At 35.9% G+C, this 23839-nt stretch overlaps 1 protein-coding gene across 3 annotated transcripts; it reads right to left on the reverse strand.

Annotated features, from left to right (window-relative positions):
* Nucleotides 1–36: 36 nt before the first annotated feature.
* LOC112801940 (uncharacterized) lies at nt 37–23640 on the reverse strand. Of its 3 annotated transcripts, XM_025844897.3 has the most exons (35): nt 23106–23640; nt 22583–22676; nt 22274–22368; nt 21613–22130; nt 21305–21515; nt 20903–21214; nt 20304–20454; nt 19990–20127; nt 19488–19569; nt 18965–19239; nt 18751–18864; nt 16656–16915; nt 15481–15717; nt 15237–15392; nt 14834–14971; nt 14494–14733; nt 14178–14305; nt 13781–13904; nt 13011–13172; nt 12775–12922; nt 12564–12664; nt 12178–12339; nt 11970–12017; nt 11489–11596; nt 10591–10665; nt 10185–10235; nt 9422–9565; nt 9199–9329; nt 8566–8653; nt 8056–8115; nt 7715–7955; nt 6450–6601; nt 6254–6324; nt 5115–5271; nt 37–430 (listed from the first exon to the last, which is right to left on the reverse strand). In XM_025844897.3, exons 1-35 carry the CDS (start codon nt 23289–23291, stop codon nt 266–268), a joined length of 5523 nt encoding a protein of 1840 aa, XP_025700682.1. In that variant the 5' UTR covers nt 23292–23640; the 3' UTR covers nt 37–265. The 3 variants fall into 3 exon arrangements, with proteins under 3 accessions (XP_025700682.1, XP_029153962.1, XP_025700687.1); XM_029298129.2 differs by lacking the exon at nt 11489–11596 and having other exon boundaries at nt 23106–23598; XM_025844902.3 differs by lacking the exons at nt 37–430; nt 5115–5271; nt 6254–6324; nt 6450–6601 and adding an exon at nt 7179–7552 and having other exon boundaries at nt 23106–23598.
* Nucleotides 23641–23839: the final 199 nt, after the last annotated feature.

Genomic DNA, 23839 nt, shown 5'->3' on the forward strand with positions numbered 1-23839 from the left:
ATAAATAAAACACGTCTAATCACGTAAGAACTATCATGGTTAATGGCACTGTTCATTATAACCCGCTCTGTTTCACAATATCTGTCATATTCACCTTTTTTATATATTCATAGGTCAATGTAAGCCACAAAATTATGATAAGCATGACATTGTCAAACGAATTCAATGGGACCAATCCTATAACGCTTATCTAATAACACAACAATTATATTACATGTTACATTATAAAATATAATTCTTATAAAATTATGCTCACAAAGCATGGCTATTGAGACCTCTGTTGTCGAGTATACTCCCAGAGTGCAATAGCGCCACTGACATGAACATTGAGAGATCTAATAACTCCAAATTGGGGAATTTCAACGCAAGCATCCAATATATGAATTATATCCACAGGTATACCTTCTTTCTCTCTGCCAAGAACCAGGACCTAAGTATACAACCACATAGCAAAGCAGCAAGGTATGAAAATTGTGGCACCAAATAGGAAACTAAAAGAACAATGATGTGTATATGTTAAGTGTGGGATATCACACTGACTCGCATCTCACATACGAATATATTAGATTGGATGTGGACACCACTTAAGAGAATGGATCCACACCTTATTCAATGGAAAACAACAAAAAAGAAAAAGATAAATAGAAAGTTTCTTCCTGCTAATAACCTGAATCTATAAACACGGACTTACAAAATACGAAAAAGCAAGAGTACAACATTTTATTCCTATTTGTTTCTTTCCATCATTTCTAAGTTGTATACGTACATTTCAAAAGTAGTGAAACCTGTCTATACATGTAACAGACGGATTGAAGAATGTATTCCCACAAGGTATCATTCTAGGAGGCCGTTCATTGATCAACCATCCAAATCATCCGCTCTTATAAAATACATATTGGAATACAAAATATACATTGAAAATAAGTTAAACAACACATTATTTATTACAAATCTATTCACAAATCCATGATAACTAATTTTTTGTATGAACATAGCATTTTTGTTCATTATTATCATTTTCTTTGAGACGTCTACTCACAAATCTTGACATTGTATAGAAGTGCCTTATCAATAGTAGAGAAATCGGATAAAATATATTTTCTATTTCTAAAGTTTTTAAAGTTTTAAAAATATCTCTAACATTTTATTTGTCTTAGTTTTGTCTATAATGTTTCAAATGTGTCAATTAAATGGCCATGTTGGGAGAGAAGTGACTGGATATGGGAGTATTCACGGAGGCCATGGTTTCGGGGTGATCAATGCCGAGGGTAAAACTATTTTGGACTTCTCCTCAACTTTTGATCTTCTCATCGCAAATACATGTTTTAAAAAGAGAGACGAACATCTTATAACCTATAAGAGTGGCATGACAAGCTCTCAAATCGACTTCTTCTTGTTGAGGAGAGTCGACCGGAAATTTTGCATTAACTGTAAAATTATCCCGGGAGAGAGTTTGACAACACAACATAGGGTGCTCGTCATGGATTTTCGCGTTGAGCAAAAGTTGAAGAAAAGACATCATACGAAGAACCCAAGGACGAGGTGGTGGCGGATGAAAGGTGAGGAACAAAGAAGCTTCCTAAGACGGGTAGGAGAAGAGGCAAAGTGGGATGGGAATGGAAGCGCGGAAGAGATGTGGAGGGAGATGGCAGAAGTTATTAGAAGAACAGCAAAAGAAAGTTTTGGTGAATCTAAAGGAATAGGACCAAGAGACAAGGAGTCCTGGTGGTGGAATGCGAGTATACAAGAAAAGATAAAGATAAAAAGAGAATGCTTTAAAGACTGGTCTTTATGCTGCAATGCAGATAACTGGGAAAAATATAAGGCGGCTAAGAAAGAGACAAAAGTGGCTGTAAGTGAAGCAAGAACAAGAGCATATGAGGGTCTCTACCAGTCTTTGGGCACGAAAGAAGGAGAAAAAGGTATATATAAAATTGCAAAGAGCCGGGAGAGAAGAACGAGAGATTTGGATCAGGTTAAGTGCATAAAGGATAAGGATGGAGAGGTGTTGGCTCAAAAGGAGAAGATTAATGAAAGGTGGAAGAGCTACTTCTACGAGTTATTTAATGAGGGACAGAAGACTCTTCCGAGCCTTGGTCGATTATGCACAAGGGAAGAAGATCAAAACTTTGACTACTATCGAAGGATTCGAGACTTCGAGGTAAAAGAGGCTCTAAAGCAGATGAAAAATGGCAGGGGAGTAGGACCTGATAATATCCCGATTGAGGTTTGGAAGGGTCTTGGAGGAAAAGGCATCAACTGGTTAACCAAGCTTTTTAATGAGATTTTAAGGTCAAAGAAGATGCCTGATGAGTGGAGAAAGAGCACCTTGGTACCTATCTACAAGAATAAGGGGGATATACAAAGTTGCGGAAATTATAGAGGGATTAAGCTTATGAGTCATACTATGAAGTTATGGGAAAGGGTGATAGAACGGAGGTTGAGAAAAGAGACACAAGTAACAGAGAACCAATTTGGATTTATGCCAGGCAGATCTACCACTGAAGCGATATACCTATTAAGAAGGATGATGGAGAGGTATCGTAGTAATAAAAGGGATCTACACATGGTGTTTATTGATTTGGAAAAAGCGTATGATAGGGTACCAAGGGAGGTCTTATGGAAGGTTTTAGAAAAGAGGAGAGTAAGGATCGCATATATTCGGGCAATTAAAGACATGTATGATGGGGCCACAACTAGTGTGAAGACTCAAGGTGGTGTGACAGAGGAATTCCCTATTGGTATAGGATTACACCAGGGATCATCCTTAAGTCCATACCTTTTCACATTAGTCTTAGAAGTACTCACAGAGCACATCCAAGAGCCTGTGCCATGGTGCATGCTTTTTGCCGATGATATCGTTCTTATGGGAGAGTCAAGGGAAGACCTAAATAAGAAGTTGGAGTTATGGAGAGAAGCTCTAGAAGTGTATGGTCTGCGCATAAGCCGTAGCAAGACGGAATATATGGAATGTAAGTTCAGTCTGAGAAGGGAAAACTCCAATATAGAGGTGAAAATTGGAGAGAACACCCTACGAAAAGTTAAAAGTTTTAAGTATCTTGGGTGCATCATACAGGATAATGGAGAGATTGAACATGATGTAAATCATAGGATCCAAGCAGGTTGGTCAAAATGGCGGAGTGCATCTGGTTTTATATGCGACAAAAAAGTGCCTTTAAAACTTAAAGGTAAATTCTATCGCACCGCTATAAGACCGGCTATACTGTATGGTACGGAGTGTTGGGCGGCTAAAGGGGAGCACGAACATAAGCTGAGTGTGGCAGAGATGAAGATGTTGAGATGGATGAGTGGTCATACGCGATTGGATAAAATAAGGAATGAAGATATAAGGGAGAGAGTTGGAGTAGCACCTATTGTGGAAAAGATGGTTGAATCGCGTCTCAGGTGGTTTGGACATGTGAGAAGAAGACCGATAGAACATCCAGTCAGGAGGGTGGATGAGATGGAAGATGGACAAAGGGCGAAAGGCAGAGGAAGACCTAAGAAGACCATCCATGAGGTGGTCAAACGAGATCTACATGTAAACGGTCTCTCTGTAGACATGATACATGACAGAGCACAATGGCGTCGTTTGATTCATGTAGCCGACCCCACTTAGTGGGACAAGGCTTTGTTGTTGTTGTTGTTGTGTCAATTATACCCTTGAGAGTTACCACCATTATAAAATATGATAATATAGCAATTCAAAGCTGACATTGCAATTCTAAGCTGACAGGCAAGTGACACTGCAGTATACAATATGGTTGAATCGCGTCTCAAGTGGTTTAGACACGTGGGAAGAAGATCAACAAAACATCCGGTTAGGAGGATAGATGAAATGGAAGATGGACAGGTAGCGAATGGTAGAGAAAGACCTAAAAAGACCATATATGAAGTGGTCAAAGGAGATCTACGTGTCAACAGTCTCACTGTAGACATGATACATAATAGGGTGCAATGGGTCGTTTGATCACCCCACCTACTGGAATAAGGCTGCTGTTGTTGTTTACTCCTAACATTTTAATGTTTCAAATATACCGCCGGTAGACATTGACCCTCATCACATGGCAATCATCTGTTAACATGTCATTGATACGTTAGCCTAAGATTACCATTTGCCAGGTTGTCATGTTAATGTAATCATTAACAACTCTAAACTCTAAAGGATATATTTTAAACTTTTCGAAAACTCAAGCGACAAAAAACATACTTTATCCTAAAAAAGGATAAATTATCATTTCTATCCACGAACCCCCCCCCCCCCCTTTTTTTCTATCTTTAGTCATTAGATGAATAAATGGGTTCAACCATTTTGATTGGCATATGATGATGAACTAGAATCGGAGTTTCCTCATAATTATTGATTTATTCGCTACCTCCTATGTAATGTTAAGTTGTCTGGTAAACAAATCTTTATGTTGATATGATGTCAAAGAGAAGGAGTGAGTTTTAGGATTTCTGAAAGTTAATGAACAAGAACTCCAAAGAAAAAAACCAAATCCCTACATTATATAAAAGAATTTTCATTTTAAGAATGGATCGTACAATTCTAATAAACCTTTGTTAACATGAACTGGTTAAACCATCCTTTAAAGAAAAAGAGAAAGGGTTTATCTGGCTTAGGGTCTTCTCGTCTGCTATGGTAGCATCTAACCTTATTGACCAGCAATCTAGAGCCTAAATACAGTCAATCGTCTTAGTTGACTCACTTTGACATGAACATGTTAGAACTGGTGGTGGTGGTGGTGGTGGATTGGAGATTGGGGTTGGAGTAGGATTAGAATTAGGATTAGGTTAGAGACTAATTTGGAGATTTTTTGATAGTTTTTTAGTGTTTGGATATTTTGTCAAGAGAAATCCATCTTTTATGTGTACAAGGTTAGTTTTGTTTTTCTCGAAGATAGATTTGTCAGTGTCCTAAACATTTATGAGTAGAAATGGTAGTTTATCACCCTAAGAAATATAAGAAAATAGTTGGGAATAAGGAACCACAATAGAAATCAAAAGTAAATCAGGTTTAGGAGGACACTTGAGTTTGCAGTGGTTCCTGTTGAAATCCCCTCGATCATACAGCAAATTTAAAGCGGAGGGACAGAACTAAATGGACAACTTACAGTATTTTTTGGAAAGGAATACTTGTCCAAGGGTATGCTATTTGCAGTTTGTTCCAAACCCAAGATGGAAAATCCCTCCCTCTTCTTTTTCTGCAAGTAAGCCTTGATGCTATCAACTGGGACTTCTATGATTGGAACCCATTTTTCAGCTGTCACACTGTAAAAAAGCAACTTTTGGGAATGATTGACAAAATCATATTGCAAAATAAATTAAATATATTATATGATACTATATATTTAAGGATAATGCTGTAATTTCCCCCACTTTGCATTATCCATGAAAGACAGTAAATTCAACTTAAAAATGAATCTACTACTAATTAAATAAACAAAGAAAATATCGAAGCAATATACCTTGCATTATCAATACACTAAAGAACATAATATATAAGCACCAGAAGAGAATAGCCAATTTTAAGCAGACGCAAATTAACGATGTCGCATCTTGTGCAATTGTGAAACATTAAGTAGAAAACCTTAATGGGATTCTGCATAACTTGGAATTCCAATATGCATTTGAATTACATGTACATAAATCCCATTTTTTGAAAAATAAGATTGAGAAGTAGCCTGCCTCCAACTTTATCATTTCAAATTAGCTATGCAAATCAGTGAACTCCACATTTTTCAAATTACATGTACATAAATCCCATTTTTTGTAGATGCAAATTAGTGAATACATATCAAGAACAACAAAACTGACTTTCATTTGGAAATCTTTGGAATGATAATTCCATGCAAGTGAATAGTTACAGGCATATTAAAGTGCAAGAAGTTTGCGTGAGCTAAAATTAATTGTGGTTGTTGTTCCCTCAGAAAATGTTACATTGTTTCACTATATGCACAAAAGATGCTTATAAGAAATGTAATATCTTCAACTATTCTTACCCCTCCTTCTGCTCTGTTACACAGGTGCATATAAGCAGTCTAATACATCATCAAAAATCATGCTCTCTAAAGATTTGATCATTTTGAATTATTGGTTGTCTTAACAGTAATCCTATTTTTGAGCTCCAATAACCCAAGTAGCAAATCAAGTTTGTATGTGAAGTATGTGACACACATAAAACAGAAGTAAAAACAAAACAAAAAACAAAAAACAAAACAAAATAAAACAAAACATTATACTATCATGAAACCTGATCAACTGGAACTGCTTGTCGCTTATGATGTTTGCATCAGCAACAGCCAGCCCTGATGCTCTAAATACCTGCTTAAAACAAAAGCTTGTTTAAAGAACAAACCATTTTTTCCGAAATGCACAAAAGGAAAGAATGAGAAAATGAAATTGTAGGATAGATACTATGGAGAACGGGAGAAAAATTAGTTACTTACCTCGCAGGTCCGCGCCAGACCAGCAAGATTGGGTATGCGGTCAAGCAAGGATGCTACAAAGATAAAATGTTGTCGACTTTCAGTTAGTCGATTGAGAGAAGATCTTCTTGACTGCAGTAAATTGTCCAGAAGGAGATCATCCCTTTCCAATTCTGTTACATTGATATTCAAATTAAATTACGTTAGATCTAAAACATGAACTCGGCGCATTATCTGGTCAGTGTTTAGAAATTGAGGCCATGGCAGTGTCATGGCAAAATGGAGTGGCACACATTGGGCCCACCACCATTTGGGTGAGGCTGCGTTGCAGAAATAGTGATGGTCACCATAGTGACAGCCATCGTGGTCCGCAATGTGAATGGCGGGGCTGGGTGTAATTTTCTTTTTTTTATTGCATTTGAAGGTTGTTTCAGTCAACTAGAAACTCCTAAATCCTAATAGCTATTAGCTAATGTTAGTGAGGTCACATTACCCTAGTTACAGCCTCTTTTTCCCTCACCAACCCAACAATCTCTTTCCTCTCTGTTGAGCTCCCTCCCTCCCTCCCTCCCAGCATGCACAAAACCGTCACTAATTGCAGGCTCTAAAATGTCTCTAAGATAATTTAGTGAGCAAGGTGAAGAATAAGTGTGAACAGGTCTTTGCATGGTCAAATTTGACCAGAGGGATTTATTACCCTCGTAAAAGTAAATTTGACTCATTCATTACCTTATTTATTATTTATTTCCCTTTTTTTCATCTGGGCCCGCCTCACTAAATCATGATGAGTCGTGATTCTTGGGTTTTGCGAAACAAGTCGCAAAGTAGCCGAAAATCCAGTTTACCAGAAACCGGGTCCTTACACTAATCATTTTATAGTTTGAAAACATGATGAGACAATGTTTTTGGTGTTTCTTTTGGGGTTTTGGTATTTGAATATGCCATAGTTGACATTTGGACTCTAAGTCTTATACTTTTTGGTGTGTTATGACTTAATGTCCTGCATTTTATTTTATTTTACTTTTGCACATAGATATATTTTCAGTCCATCCACCATTTCTGCCATTTCCCATAATGCCATACACCATATGGCGGATTTCTCGGCCTCCACCATGAGCCACCATCTGCAATCAAAAGCTATGTATCTAGTACTCAGGGCGTCTACAACTATGCAGTCTAGAGTTGATCATTGAAACCCCCATTTGTCTTTATAGAAGTTAAATTCCAATTTTAAGGTATGGTGAATCATTGCATTGACAATGATTCAAACTCAACCAAAGACATACCAGTCATTTTTCTGTAGGTTTCGTTGTTGCCATAAAGGAAACCTGCTTCTATCTGCCCCTCGTCATGTTTGGTAACAGTAACCTTTTTCTGGAAATCTGAAGCAATATATTTAAGTTGGTTTCCTTTGATGGCATCAGAGAGATGTTCCAACTGATTCTTATCCCCATTGAATTTTAGAGTCTCATTCCTGATGGTCACCACATCCTTTGCCATTGAACACCGTAAATCTTCTCTAGCATCCTGCAAAAGTTGTTGGAAGAGAGATAAAAGGGTGGGATTCATAAATGAAACAGAAATTTTGACTCTCCTTTTAGATTAAGAACTTTGGCAAATTACTTACATTTAAAAAATTGAGTACTTGCTCCATGAGAGAGGTTGGAACACACTCAAAATCACCTTCCTTTAAATAACAAACAAAAAATCAACACAACTATCATCTATAAAAGCAGAAGTACAAGCCTATAAGTGAGAGATGTTGAATTAGAGTTTCAGGCATGCAGGTATCAACATGTACTGACGATATACACCTAATAGAATAAACAATACATCCACAAAGTGATGAAGCCTAAATCAAGTACAAGTGATGCCATCTCAATGTAGCTAAGGAATCGCATGTTATAAAATACATAAGCAATATGACTATATAAGGATATAAAGATTGTGTCCATATCTAAAGAAACAAAAGATAAGTACATGGTAATGCCATAATGGATTGTAGCCATTGGATCAACGTTTAGTATCTGTCCATCAGATCAAAAATTGAAAAAACAGAAATATTTGGTTCGGAATTTAAATTTGAATTCCTGAAAGGATAGCATCAATATGATTTTTACACAAATAATAACCTCACCTCAACTCGATTGACGAAAATCCCAGCAGGGGTGGCAGAGCTATTTGGGTTATAAGCATCAAGATATCCTGCCATTGATGTTCGTAAGCTGAAAGATAAATATTAAAAATTCATGAGTGCATCCTTTTCACTAGAAAGTAGTACAACAGCTACCGACACCTAAATTTCATCCAAAACAATCAGAAATAGATTACAAAATATTGAAATCATATCACATAGATAGAGACGCCAGGAGCAAAAGAAAAAATAAAAGAACATCAAAATACCAATGAGTACTACTCAGTGATTTTCTGAAAGAAAGCAGCACAAACATGCCAAATGAAGTCTTTTTTCCTCATATGCAGTCATTTATTTATCATACATAGTAAAATTTCTTATATTATTTTGTTTAAAAATAAAGCACCTAAATCAATTGAAGTGTTTCCTAAAACTCCTTCCATTTTGTGGCATATTAAAATTTAGGTAAGTCAACTTCTCATGCCCACTGCAGGATATATACGTAAAGATCATGGAAAGCAATAACACTGTTTCAGAATGTTTGATACGTGCATACATGACATATCCACTATGGCAGATAAAGATTCATGATGACATATCATGGGATAACAAGAGATACAAAAATAAGTGTCATACCGGGCACAATCAGAATTCTTTGCTAGGTATGTTTTCAAATCAACCAAACACCTCTTCTCTAAAGGTAACATCTCAGAAGATCCAGAATCCAACAGTGGAAAAAGTTTATGAAGAATTTGGTATGCCAGTAACTGCAAAACAATCATATTACAATTCATTTGTTTGAATTTGAGCACAGGGGCACATTGTCCCACGCGCATAAGAGAGAAATTGAAATGCTAACCTGAGTAAAACCACGTAAACTGTGGTGGTGAGAAGTTAATAGTGGAACTAGCGGAGGAAACAATGTATCCAAATGTCTAGATTGAACATCTTTAGATGAATTGAGAATAACATTAGCTGCTATGAATACATATGAAGAAAGTGCCTGTATTTAAACCCAAAAGACAAGAATACAGTATAAGTGATTTGTACAATCCTAACTAATTATATATATACGATAGTAGATTAACTGTCTGTCATAAAAAGATATTGAACTATATACAGACATGCAAGTATAGATAGCAAGATGTTTCATGACTAACTGATAAAGAATATGTGATTGTTAATCAATGATAATTATATCTTTCAGAAATAATAACATGATGTTGTTGTTGGAGTATCCAGCTGGAATGGAATGCTTGTACTTGCAAGAATATCTCTACATCATTACTTATCACAGCAATGGGATAGTATTTAATGCTTAGCTTTTGACTTTTCATGTTTTGCCCTCTCTTATCCATCTAAACCCTATAAATCTTCAACAAGCTACAGTATTGCAATCATTTTTTGTCTTTGCTTAACATAATCACAATTATGCCACTGAAATTCAAAAGAAACACATAAGAGAAGTCATGGAATGCATTCTACAATTGAGTTATTACTGTCGGTTTAAGCAAACTAAATTTACATGTGTAGTGTACTGACTGCAAATTAAGGACAATTAAAACCTGCTACCAAAAGATTCATGTCATCTAAGAAAATATCCAATAGAAAACTACATTTACCTGTGGTCTCATATCATAATCTCGCAATATCAGGACCAATTTTTCTTGAACCTACAAGTTGAACATTAGGAAAAGCGTAATTGAGAAGAATATGAAACATGAACAAGAAAGCAACTAAATCAATCTAACACCAAACTTTCGGACAAAAGGAGGAAATTCAGGATGTATATGGTGTAAAGATAAGATACATTAAAAAAAGGCCGCCCGGTGCCCAAGCATCCCGGGTTAATGTAGGGTCGGAGGAAGGGCCGCACCCAAAGATAAGATACATTAAAAATAATTGAAAGTGTGAAATAACATCTCATTTCATTTTATAAGAAACCCGCTTGATGAACTGTACTTAAGTGAAGTCTAAACATAGAGACAATGGGCGAAGCAAAACAAGGGAAAAGAAAAGTCTTCTTACAAGAAATGGAAACTTCAAGTAAATGTTGATTGCAAATGTCTCTAGGTACTGACGAACTGCTGGTAGGTTATTTCTCTGCGATTAAAAAATTAACATAGTTATTTCGGTCTAGTGTTGAATTAATACAGGTTGATAATAGTATAACCGACCAGGGTTTGTGCCATATTATAAAAGATAGTTAGATTTATAGCAATTGACAACTCTAACAATCAACCATCACCAAAGCCTTCTCCCACCAGGTTACTTTAGCCAGATGGATCAAACATTGGCATATATTAGGCTCCTATTAGTCTTCTCACATGGCTAAACTGTTTAAAACGACTTTTTGTCATCTTTTCCTCAATAGATATACTCATGTTTCTCCAACACAATTTATCTTTTCTAGTTTTCTTTTATCTCCACTCTTAAATCTCATTATTCTCAGCTCTGAAAAATTAACTTATACTCTCTTTGGCAGTTTAGTGCCCAACATTCAGTGACATAATTGTTGGTCTTATGCCATTGCGATAAGTTGATTTTGGAGCTTGAAAGGCACTTTTGTAGTCACAGATAACAATTGAAACATTTTAGGCTCTACAATTGCTGTAGTACATATCTTTTGTTGGTAAGTCATTTTCCTTTGATATGAATAGTTAAATACACAAAAGCAAATATAGTAATAAAAAGAATTCAAATGCAGAGATAGATATGGTGACTGTCTTTAAAATCAAATGCAAGGAAATCATAACTAGAAGTTCATCGAGAAAAGGATGCTATGAATAAATTGGGGGTGCACTTGCTTAGTTGCTTATATAGAGACCACTAACATATGTTTCCATGGAAAAAAAGGTCAACAGCATATTAAATACTAATATCAGAAATAAATACTATTGAGAGATATGATGTAAAATTTACTTACATGGAGTGATATGTACAAGTAATCTACAACTTTCCCCACTATATCTTCATCAACAAATGGGGACAAGACACATATTATTTGCCAAACACGTATTTTGCGTCTATGGATCTGAACATAAATGTAAAGAATTGAAGACAAAATAAGTAAGGGAAGACTGATATTAGCAAAAAATTGCAATAGCATCACAAACTACAGTCATCATGCCATAATCAAAATATTTAAAGCGGGGATAACACACCAACCAAGAGCTGGAACTCTGGAAGAAATTGTATCCTTGTAGGATTAATGTCAATATGCCAACAACTCTCTAAAGATTACACTAATTTAAGAGTTACAGTTCCTCTACTGTCTAAAGGTTTCACCAAAATGATTAAAGACACCAATACTTCTTCAAGGTCATCTCAAATTATAGAAGACAGGACACTCTAGTCAATTGCATTTAATCAAACTAAAGAAGTGAATGGAACAAAGGGATACTTACAGCACTATATTTTTTGTATAACTCCTTAGCGAGATCTTTATCATTCACCTACATCAATAGATAGTGAACATAAGCGTTCCAGGATAAGCATAAAGCATCTGAACATTATCAAAAGTAAAAACACCTTGAAAAGGAAGAGAAACAGAACCAAACTTGACATAACAAACAACAGTCAACCCTTTAGTATCAATTAACAGTAAGTAACTACCGCAGAGTCAAGAAGCTCTAGAAGAAATGATTTGCCAGATTCTAGAGCCGCAATGCAGTCTGCATCTTCACTTGGTGATCCTACCATCCTAGCCTGGTCTGCCAACTTGTAAAACAAAACAGCAACCGATACACGTGCATACAACTCTGTATTAATAAATGCCTGGTAAGAGAAGTGGCGAATTACTACAAAGTTACGAGCTTCAAGAAATTCAAAGAAATAATACACTTATAATAAATTGCAAATCAGTATGTTCTTCTATTATCATAGAAATATCATCATGTTAAGGACATTTTTTTGTTTTGGGGGGGGGGGGGGGGGGGGGGGGGGGGGAGGAGGAGGAGGACAAACTATAAGCCAACTTGTTCAACTGTTGAGTTACTAACTTCAGTCAGCTCTTGGTCAGGGCTCCTTGCCAATAGAGACACTTCCAGTCTTGCATCATTGTTGTCAGCTAGTTCAGCTTCAAAATCTTCATCAAATGCAACTGACAGAGGTGATTTCAAATTCAGAATGATATATTGAAATTGATATTGTAAAGCAAAAGATAGATAGCCAGGTAAATCAATTATACAGAAAAATAATTAAGTTTTGTACCTGAACCATAGAGAGACAGAAGCTTTAACTCCTTTAGGTAAAACTTTATAATCCTAGGATTTAAGAGCCACAACCCTGTTAAGTGCAGTGCAGCCAGACGAATTGTACGAGGACTCTTTGTTCCTTCCTCAAGAAGATTTTGAATAAACTGTTTGCCAAGCATTAAAACTAATAGTCACTAGTTTCATGAAATAACATAGCAGAAGATCAGAAAGCTTGTTGAAGAGAATACAAACCCATTTCAGCGGTCCGGGTGCATTGCCTATTTGGTGCATTATTTCATCATTAAAAAACACAGGATGCAAAACAGATGACAAAAGAGCAGCAATGGAAGAAATTCTTCTCTTGTTGCAGCTTATATGCAGTATCCAAGAGGAACGGACCAAATTCCATATCGACTGATAAGATAGAAAGTCATTAGATCAGTGAACACTGCTGGTGAGATGCAGAGAAAATAAGCTCGCAAAAAAAATACGTGGCACTCCAATAAGCCATTATGAAGCAGAAATTGTGTGCTTTCATGCTGGTTAAAAAACAAAACAAAACCAAGTTCAAAGTAATGCAATGAAACACATGTCACATTTATCAGCCACATTTGGCATGGTGATTGTTAATTAACTTATATTTCAATGCAAGCTGATGTTCTTATCATTCAATAGCAATGTTCAATATTTTACTAAGACAGCATCAGATTAGTGGCTACACACATTGGCCATCTAAGATAATAACAGGAGATATGCCATCAATATAATATAAACAACATGAGTGTCATGCTCATGCATCCTTCATGCCTTCAGTGACATGCTCATGCATCATTCATGCCTTCAATTTCAAGCCAAAAGACTTTTGCATGAGGAGTCTATGCGAGATATGCATCTGCTTAGGCATTAAGAAAAGTCAGTTCTTGATATCCTTGACATCCTCACACAAGAAAATTAACCATGCATATGTAGTAAATTAATTCAATCAAAAGTACCATGGAAATTGAACATATGAAAAAACATACCTCTGTGTCAATTATATTAGAAATAGAAACAACAGCATTTGACCTCACATTGCTGACTAGCTCTATTAACATTCGGAGTGATCTCAGCATGGGTAAAACAGAACTTTCCCCAGCATTTTCAAGGCTGCAAAACACACCATTAAGTATGGTTAAGAATTGTAAAGAAGATACAAGGCACAATAAGATAACAGAAAAGAAAGCTAAAAGATGTCCATTTTTGTAATGTGTAACAGTAATTTGTAACTAATAAATTGGAAATATAAAAAATACTGTTGAAAAGAATTGTGGGTCTTCACCAAGTTTAATTGTCAATAAGATAACCCTAACTGCAACCATAGAAATCCTACAAAAATCTTACACACACACACAGGTGCATAGAAATCATTCTGATGCTTACCTTTCAACAAGATCACGAAAAATGCATTCAAGAGTCCCTTCTGAAAAGGAAGCATTGTTTTCCTCCAAATGAAACCCATTCCGGAAAGCTTGAGAAGGGATTGACAACAAAGATTCTAGGCACACCCACTGAATAAGTAACAGATCAGTTAACATTTACTAGTTTATCACTTCAGATCCAATCCTACAATTAGTGCGAACTTAATTGTGATATGATAGGACAAGGGTAACAAGAAAAAAAGGAAAATAAGCTTGTAAAGTTCAGATTCAATTATTGCAATGAAGACAAATGCCTAATGTGAAAGCGTCACTAGAACCTTTATATCCAACAAAACTGCTCTTCGAGTTCTAGCCAAAACTCCTGTTCTAAGTAGATCATTGATATTTTGAAAGAATGCTCCACACATAGAATCTAACCAGGGCCTTCCTTCTGTGTCTGAAAGAATGTTCTCATTTTCCTTAATTAGATACATAGATCCAGGAAAGCATGGGGATGCTAGAACTTTGAGCCCAAAAACAAGTGCTTCATATGCTGCAAGATGAATTTCAGCTTGTGTCTGCATTAAAATGCATAGCAACCAAAGGACATCATCACGCACTTCAATCATGAAAAAGGAGCAATGCTTTAACAACAGAATTCATGTAAATGCCAAGCACCTCTGAGCAGGAACAGGGAGATCTGGTACTCCTCCAGAAGAATTGCCATATAAATATAAAAGCAGAGTTTAGTGGAGCATCACTTCTTATTTGTTTGCACCACAACAAGATTAATGATAATGCCTTCACAGATATAACCTGCTTGATTAAACACAACAATCAGATAAAGTTGCAAAAATAAGATATCCCTTAATCAAAGCAAATTGAACAGATTTCATATATAAAGTATAATTTTTACCTAAAAGTTAAGCAAATCAAAACAAGCTATATATATGTATTTCATTAGGTTATATCTAAAATTTTATGAGCTAGGATACCACCTCCACAAAATAATTTTCTTGTAATAACTTCTTTGGAATAAAGCAATCAGCTAGTGATAACAGAAATCTTAAAGAGTACCTACCGCCTGCAATACAGCAGTGGTGGTAGAAATTGACAATCTTCGTTGACTAGGGCCTCCAAGTTTTCCTTTCACTGCACCTGGCAGGGTAGAGTCCTCTGTTACAATGCCAGACCAGAAAATGGAGCTGGCCTGGTTTGCAACCTGAACGAGATCATCCTGAAAGCCAATACATTTAAGGACTGTATAAGTCATAGCAATAAACTAATTAGCATATCATAGAAGGAAGAGGTTTATGAGAAGTTACCAACAAATAAAGAAATTTATCAACAAGTTTCTTAGAGACGCCTTCTATTAGACTAAGACCATCAACTATTCCAGAAAAGGCATTTGCTACATCAGTTCTGGCTTTATTACCATATTCAACAGCTCTTTCCTTTGCTTTATGAAGCTCCAGAACTAAACTCAATGCAAGAATCAAGAATTTTACATATTTGGTATCCTGTCCTTGATTCAAAATATCAGCACCACTGCTTTCAAGAAACTGCAAAATACGTGCAATGGATCCACTATTAAAGTCATACCAGAGTATTGATGCAGGGATACCAGTCAGTACAGCAATATAAATTGCAAGTAAGAGTTTAAAATAACTATTATGGGCTTAACAAAACTAATATATAACTCAAACTAAAATATGCTGCATCCAGTATTAAGAGTTCTTTTTAACTTGTCTTATTTATTTATTTACTTTTTGTGAAAGAAGAATACATTAAATGGAGAGAAGAATAGTACAAGAATGGAGGAAAAAAGCTCCTTCTTACACGAACAAAAACATACAAAAGAAAGAGGAAAGCTATCAATAAGCATATGTTTTCACCGTTCACTAAATACAGGCCAAACTTCTAGTCCTATCCCATAAAACTAGTTTCTCTGAAAATCTATTGTTGAAAGTGCATGAGTTGTGCTCCAACCAAATACTTCAAGCAGTAACACACATTGCTCATTGCTACAAAGGTTTTGCCCCTCTCCTACTCCCAAAACCAGCAAACATGGTTAAGAAAAACTAATTGAAGCTTGCATAGCAGACCCAATAAAGGGATCAATGAGTAATCCTAGCTCAAATTGAGGGTGCAAAATAGAGTATTCCCAAGTTTAGTTGGAATGTAGCAGAGCACTCTATCTCTGATGTAACTGATACTAACTGCCTAAGAGTAGTTTGACTATTGTACCCCACCTAAAAATACAATCAGAATAACAGAACATCATTTTGACTCTACAATATTTTCTCTTTCTAATACACAACACTCACCAAAGATACAAAATATTCCCTGATAATGCAAAAACAGATCTGATACTGATTCTAAATTTTCCCAAACTTAAATCAAGATAAGATGATGACTCTATTTTCATTTTTACTTTTTCTTTTTCGCTAAAACAAGGAAGCAATTGTAGAAACTACAACAGAAGAAGGAGAAAACAAACCGTTAAAATAGGTTCAAATGGATGTTCCTTCTTGATTGCAAGGAGAAGTACCCTTGCCCATCTATTTGCTTCAAACTCCCAAGCATTCAAGTCCTCATCATCATAATTAAGGGAGGCACTGGAAAGATGATTACTGACAAAGCTCAGTGGGAAGTCACAAAGACTTTCCCAGAGCTTTATCTCATTACTACAGCAATTGCCACAACAAGCCTTTTCACCGCAACCTGAAAGCCATCTTTTTATAGTCGCCCTTAGCTGACCTGGGGAGAAAGAAGAGAATAATCAAAATGTACCAGCTGAAATCATGTATCATCAGATTTTATGCTCCAACTTTATTGGGGAATTGCTAGAGATACAAGTATTGGAAGTTTATGTTGATGAGAAGTCAAATATAATAAATAATCCATAACCAATGAAGCGCACTACCAACATGTCCACATGTCTAACAAGAGTGGTATACCAACACGAAGTGGGCATTCACATACTAGTCAAACACATTCATAGGTGTCCAACTAAAAGGTTTTTTCTTCTTTTTTTCAAATTTAGACACACAGGATACAACTCAGACATGAAAAAAGCAATATGGATACATTAGACACATGACTTTAACATTTTTTTTTTATCTATTTAACCAACTTAGATATTGGAAGTGCAGCCCAGCACCCAACTTGAGACCAACATCATCTGTTTGGGTTTGTTCCAAAACTTATTCTAAAATTATACACTACATTGGGTGCCATTGTTTCTGATTTTAAGAAAAGTGAGTCTATAATTGTGTGAAAAGGCTACTTTGTTTAGCTTTTGAAAAAAGTTGAGAACTATTTTTTTTAATTCTGATTATTTTATAAAATACAAATATGGCAACTGATTATTTGTAAGAGAAACGCTGAAACAATTGCACTCTAAAGGATCAATGTATTAAAAACTGATTTTTTTTTCATATATTAAAGTTTAATATATCAAAAACTGATTTTTCCAATGGACTAATATTAAGAACTAAAAAGTTCATCAAATAAAAAAAAAAAAAAACTAAAACTGTTATGAAATATAATTTTATGACAAGTTTTTTAATATAAAGGATATATTGTAGAAGCATTCCTTCATTTACCTTTACTTGTCTATTTTAAACTCGTGAACAAAGACTTGAAGATTCTAAGCCCTTCCTTCACTTTCCTTATTAAAACTTTGAAAATCTGTAGATAAAGGTGTATCTTTTCCTATTGGAGAATCCTGATATATTCATGGAATAAGGGCAACCCGATGCACAAGCATCCCACAGGGTCCGGGAAGGGCCGCACCCAGTGGTTGTTTCCATGGCTTTGAACCCGTGACCATGAGGTCACATGAAGACAACTCAACCATTACTATACTAATTACATAATTACAGATGCAAAACCCACATAAATATATAATTACAACTGCACATCCCACATAATTTGATTACATAATTACAGATTCAAATCCCGCAGAATTTATAGATTTTAATGATCAAATATTCTGCTGGAATATCTGCTAATATACAGGCAGATATTCTACCATAATTTTCCAATTAATTCTATTGGCGTTCCTTTCCTTCCTTTCTAATACATTCCCCTTTGTTTCCATCACAACTCATAAAAATACCCGTAACAAACAGTCAACCAAAATATATATGAAATCATTATGCACACCAGAAAGCTGAAGGATGAGATCATCACAAAATATTCATCTAATCAGGCCCAAGAAACAAGGACACAGCTCGTATGTGACGGGTGATTAGTAAAATTGTGATTGGAAAATCATAAAACATCTTTTATGCATATACAACCAGTTCATCATTGAATTTATGCTTGATCTTGTTTGTGATATGCTGCCCACTACACATCAGAGCAGGGAAATCTTGTTTCATAAGAAAAGAATTTCAATTATATTTATCTAATCCAGTTTCTTTGGATGAGTAGACTTGAACAGGATGAATTGGTTCATCGAGCTTTCATGCATGTGCAAAGAGAAAATATTGTTTGGCAATATCTTTCCTATTTCCAAAAATAGTGTAGAGATGCAAGTTCAGTACAATTAGACCATAAGAAAGAACTAGAACTTAGATTCCACGTACCACCATAATCTGTAAATTCCCTTGGAAAAGCTGAAAGGAAAAGCAGAAGAATCTCAAGAGGAATATCAAATGTACACACCACCAAAACAGCTGCCTCCAAAATTTTGCTACAAACTGTAACCATAATCAAGCTTTAAGTTGACTAATACTGCAATCTACAAACAATCAAATCAATTTTACAAAAGATCTAGAACAAGCAGATTGAATTAAGAACCTTTAAGACGGTAACTGGGATTGAAATGTTGTTTGCTGCTCTCAACAACATATCTAAAAATATCCAGTAATTCTTTTTTATCAGTTTGATTTGCTACTCCAGAAACAAAATCCATCGGAACAATGTGTTTAGATGATTTTGTACTGGCCTCAACAGTTGTTCCAATGCCTGCAGCAGCTAATGCAATGCATTCAGCAAGCGCCATAAGTCCAGCTCGTCCGAAGGAATGGTGTTTAGCTGTGGATGCTAAATTGCACAAAAATGCAATGCGTTTCCTGTAGCCAACTTTAAGACAATAAGAAATGCAAAGCCAAAGCATTTTATCACGTGTTCACAAATTCATGATGACTGTGCAATTTATCCAGGACATGTTTCTTTTTGGTAATAAGAAGGCATTTATTCAAGAGCTTTTGCTAAAAATAAGGCATTTATTCAAGACATCCTTTATACTCCCCAACCAATATAACCCAATTTCACGGGGAAAAGTACTGTTCTACTTACCAATATTGGTATCTATGCATACCTTGGAATCAGGAAAGTAACATAATGGTGTATAAACCGGGCAGCACCTTCAATTACCCTTGACATGAAAACTCCCTTTATGCCTGAAATGCAATTCAATCAGAAGCAGCTATAAGCAATCCTTTTCTGTTTACCCCCATTTTTTGGAAGTATTCAATCTAATCATTTTAACAGAAAACCAGATTCAAGAAATTAATTACCAATATCAAATTATTGCCACAGGAGATCGAAAGCTTAACACAAAACACAAATCTGAATAAAACAAAATTCATTTGAAAAGCTTAGTTATCAGAGCCGGACCGAATTGGACGGTTCGACTGAGAAAACTGGTAAATCAGTTGTCCAGTTCAATTTGACCTACGGACCGAACTTACAATCAATCCGATCAAGAAAGGTCAAACCCATTGAACCATTAACCTAGTGTCACAGTAGCTTGAACTAGTCGATTACCAGTTTCGGTTTTGAGAACTATGATCCTAAGGTTAAAAGTGTGAAGCACTAACCAAATTCTTTGTGGTGTATTGGGTCATTCAATCCTTGCATAAATGGACCAAGAACAAAATCTTCAGGCACTGAGTTTATGTAGTTTCCATAATCCTCCCAATTTATGTCCAGAAAAGACTGCATGATCAGGCACCTTACTGCATTATTTGGTAAACACCAAAGAATGAAAAATGATGAGTGGAGGTGAAAGGAATAATTTGGTACAAGACACAAAACTCGGACAATGGTATTGATGCCATGTCTTATGAAGTTTTACTAACAAAAATATTCATTGGGTTGTACTTGTTCATGATGAATTGAAAGGTAAAAAAACCTTGTGGATTGCCATGATGAAGGCCTCGTTCCCATAGAATGGGCAACCAATTGAAAGTCTCACCACAGATTTCAAGTTGATCTCGATGAACGTCACCAATACAACTACTAGCATTGTGATATGACCCAGAGAATTGAAGCAACAAAGAGACCTGTATAACAATTATTTTAGCACGTTAGATGCACTATGCAGAATTTCTTAATAAGCAAAATATAGCTAGTCCTTGAGAAGCCCAAAAAAAAAAAAAAAAAAAAAGACCCAAGTCCTGACTAATTGCTCATCTATTCAGCAAAACAAGCATTAAGCAGCTGGAAACCTATAAGCACACAAAGCATACATGTCGAAACAGACCCCAAAAACAAGAATAAACGTTCTAGGAAACATCAGATCCAGAAACATCCAAATATTGCCCGCGAAAAGCAACATTTCAACATGTCATATTCCAAAAAGGACTCTATCTTTCTGCAACTTAGAAGGATTCCCAACTACTCCAACCATGTTTAATTGGAACATGAAAAAGTATTTCCGACCTAGATAGGGACATAACCCTAGAGGCCTAGATATGGGAAAGAAGATAATGCAAACCTAGTACAACAAACCTGATTATTCCAAGCAGCTTCAACTAAGTGAGTCCCATATTCTTCAAGCATCTCATATAGAAGGACAAATGCATCCCAGAATTGTTTGCTGTCGAAGATTAAGTCATCTGAAGTCAAAAGTTTCCCAACACCAAGTGACTTGGCTTCCTTGTAAGCCCAACGTTCTCTCTTTGTCACAACATGAGGTGCAGAATGCTCTACGTTGGTATTATTTTTTGAAATTTTAGAGATGGAATTGGCTCCCCTTTGCACATTCAGAGCCATCTTCAATATATGTAAACTCTGCTTTCGCACTAAATTTTCCTTGTCAACCTGACCAGGTTCAGTTTGATTCATAACAAAGAAAAGAACTAACAAACTAAACAATCTTTAACGGAAAATTACTAAATAAAGCTGAAATACCAGCCCCGTCTTTATTTCATCCCAGAACTGCTTTTCTGCTCTTATGTCAAACTCTTCAATTCTAAAGATTGAATCAGCATCTTCACATTTTTCTACAGGCAATAAAAAGGAAAAACACAAAGAGAGTACATTATATGCATCTCTTCTCTCTAACTTTCCACCTGAAAACAGTGTAATGCAGCAGTTCCAAAGTTTGATGAAGAAATGCTCCCTGAAAACCAATGTTAAACAGGATGCACTTAGAAAACAAAATAGCATGTATACACCATACAAAACAAACAGACGTTAACGAGTTTAACTTATTCTACCGAGAAAAGTCATGTCTCTGCCCACGAATTGAGATTTCAAATTTGTGATTCGTAGGAAATGCTTTGTGAACAATGGGAAGAAAGAAACCAACAGCACAAGACCTGTGATCCAGACTATGCAAAAGCATCCGCTCAGTCATATTACACAAGTCCCAAATCAAAGTTTCAACAAATTTAATGGCAATACACCGTTCCTCTCCTGCTGACTTAAAGAATGTATGTGTTTGCGCACATTGAAGGGCGCCTTCCATAACTAGAGACAAAACATTGCATGCTGTTTTCAATGTAAAAGTACTTGAAGAAGACAGCAATAATTCCTTGTCCTTTAGTGGATCTATTATGACATCATATGAACCCTGGAAAGATGGTTTGCTACTCCATTCATAGAAATCTAAATCACCGCTATGAAGCATGCCCATGGAAAGACCAACTGATTTCAAAAAATTTGGCACCAATGCTTCTTCGAAAACACCCCAGGCACCCGTTTCCACCACAACATCCATGAACCATTCTGTGATCTGACATAAACATCAAGCATATCCAACAAGTGGAGAGGAAAAAATACAGAAATTAGGTTATGAGAAGCTCCCGAAGTCCAATAATTACCTAAAACTATATGAGACAATATCCTGGTTATTGGATAATAATATTGCAACTATACCTGACTAAGCAAGTCATGCTGAGATGTTTGTAGCACCACAACTAAAGGAAGGAAACATCTATACATAAAAGATTTCATCGCACCATAATCAGCCCCTGGAAATAAAAGAATTAGAGAGCACTGTTCCTAAAAAAAGATGAAACTTGACAGTTTTAAATGCTCCATTTCAGCATAGTATTTCAGTTTCCTAGAAATGTACTTCCACATGAAGAACATAAAAAAACCGTGTATGTAGTTTACAAATAGCATGTCTGGGAAAGTTCAAAACAAAAAGAATTAAACAAATCCGTAGATGGGATGACAACTCACCCATTTTCTTCAGTAGATGACAAAGAGCACTTGACAATGACAAAAGATGGAGATGTTTATCAGAATCCAAATTTTCATCCTCCAACATAATACCCTGTTATATTCAAGAATAACGAACAAACCATGAAGACGAAAAAAGTAAGAAATAAATAGGGTGTTACATACAATAATATTGATAGTATAAAATATTTTGTTGAGTTGGTTAGAAGTTAGTTACAAGTTAACTTATCATCACTAGTCTATATAGCGCACATTCATCCCCCCACCCCCCCACCCCCCACCCCCTTCCCCTCCCCTTCCTTCCTTCATTTTAATTAATCGTCTTAGTTCTGGCCATTTTCCTCAACACAATAAGCAATAAAATGGTCCCTATTATTCACATCTACGACATTTTCTTTCTCTTTTAAAAAAAGTTTACTTCGTTTTATTTTGGTTCCCTTCATATTACAATAAAACATGAAACAAATATGCAGATTCTTCGGTTAAGAACAAATTGACAGGGATGGAATTACAATACTAGAACCTTCAGAAGATTAGGAAAATCGTCCAGGAAAGAAGCGAAGAGTGACAGCGGTGGCAAGCCAGTGGTGGCGAGAATACAATCGAGCGTAGCGGGAACCGCGGAGGGAGGCACTTGGTGGAAGCTTCTAGAAAGCGAAGCAACAACGAGAGCAGCCATGGGAGCAGCTTCTGCTTCTGGTTTGGACATTGGTTGCACCGATCAGTGATTCAGTGATCAACTTGCACTCGCTCTCCCTCTTCTTCCTTCTGCGGATTCAAATTTCAGAGAATGTTGCTTGCGTGCGACTTTCGCAGATGTTCTGGAATGGTTTGGTTGCAGAGGTGGAAGATGAGAAGTAATAAGACTAAAACCTAATTTTGGGGTCGATAAACCCTGAAGATGTAGATGACGAAGTATGGGTCTACCGCCGCAACGTCTATCGGCAAATTTTCGCGCCCTTTTGTACTTATATAAGTGAAATTATTCCGTCCACATTGTTTGTTCTCTCATTTTTAGTTGGAGTATTTTCCGATTTGATCCCTAAAGAATTTTGAATAAGATATTTTAGTCCTCAATAAAATTAATTATTCGATTAGTCTTTAACAATAAATTTTATTAGTTGTTTAAATTTTTTGTTCCGTCAATTCTAACAAAAGATAAAATAGTTCATAACAATTTTAATAGAAGATAAAATGATCTCTGACCCTTCTATTTAGAAACGTTATTCTCCCTGATTTTCATCATATCTCGCATAA

This window comes from Arachis hypogaea, chromosome 1 (assembly GCF_003086295.3).
Source record: "Arachis hypogaea cultivar Tifrunner chromosome 1, arahy.Tifrunner.gnm2.J5K5, whole genome shotgun sequence".
NCBI classification, from domain to species: Eukaryota; Viridiplantae; Streptophyta; class Magnoliopsida; order Fabales; family Fabaceae; genus Arachis; species Arachis hypogaea.

What these genes read in the sequence shown, in the direction of transcription:
- LOC112801940 (XM_025844897.3), bottom strand. Translation starts at nt 23,291, where the DNA reads ATGTCCAAACCAGAAGCAGAAGCTGCTCCCATGGCTGCTCTCGTTGTT. An exon ending in CAGTTTTGTTGGATATAAAG is followed by an intron (nt 14,306 to 14,493) that starts GTTCTAGTGACG and finishes TTACTTATTCAG; the next exon opens with TGGGTGTGCCTAGAATCTTT. An exon ending in AAGTACTCAATTTTTTAAAT is followed by an intron (nt 7,956 to 8,055) that starts GTAAGTAATTTG and finishes CAACTTTTGCAG; the next exon opens with GATGCTAGAGAAGATTTACG.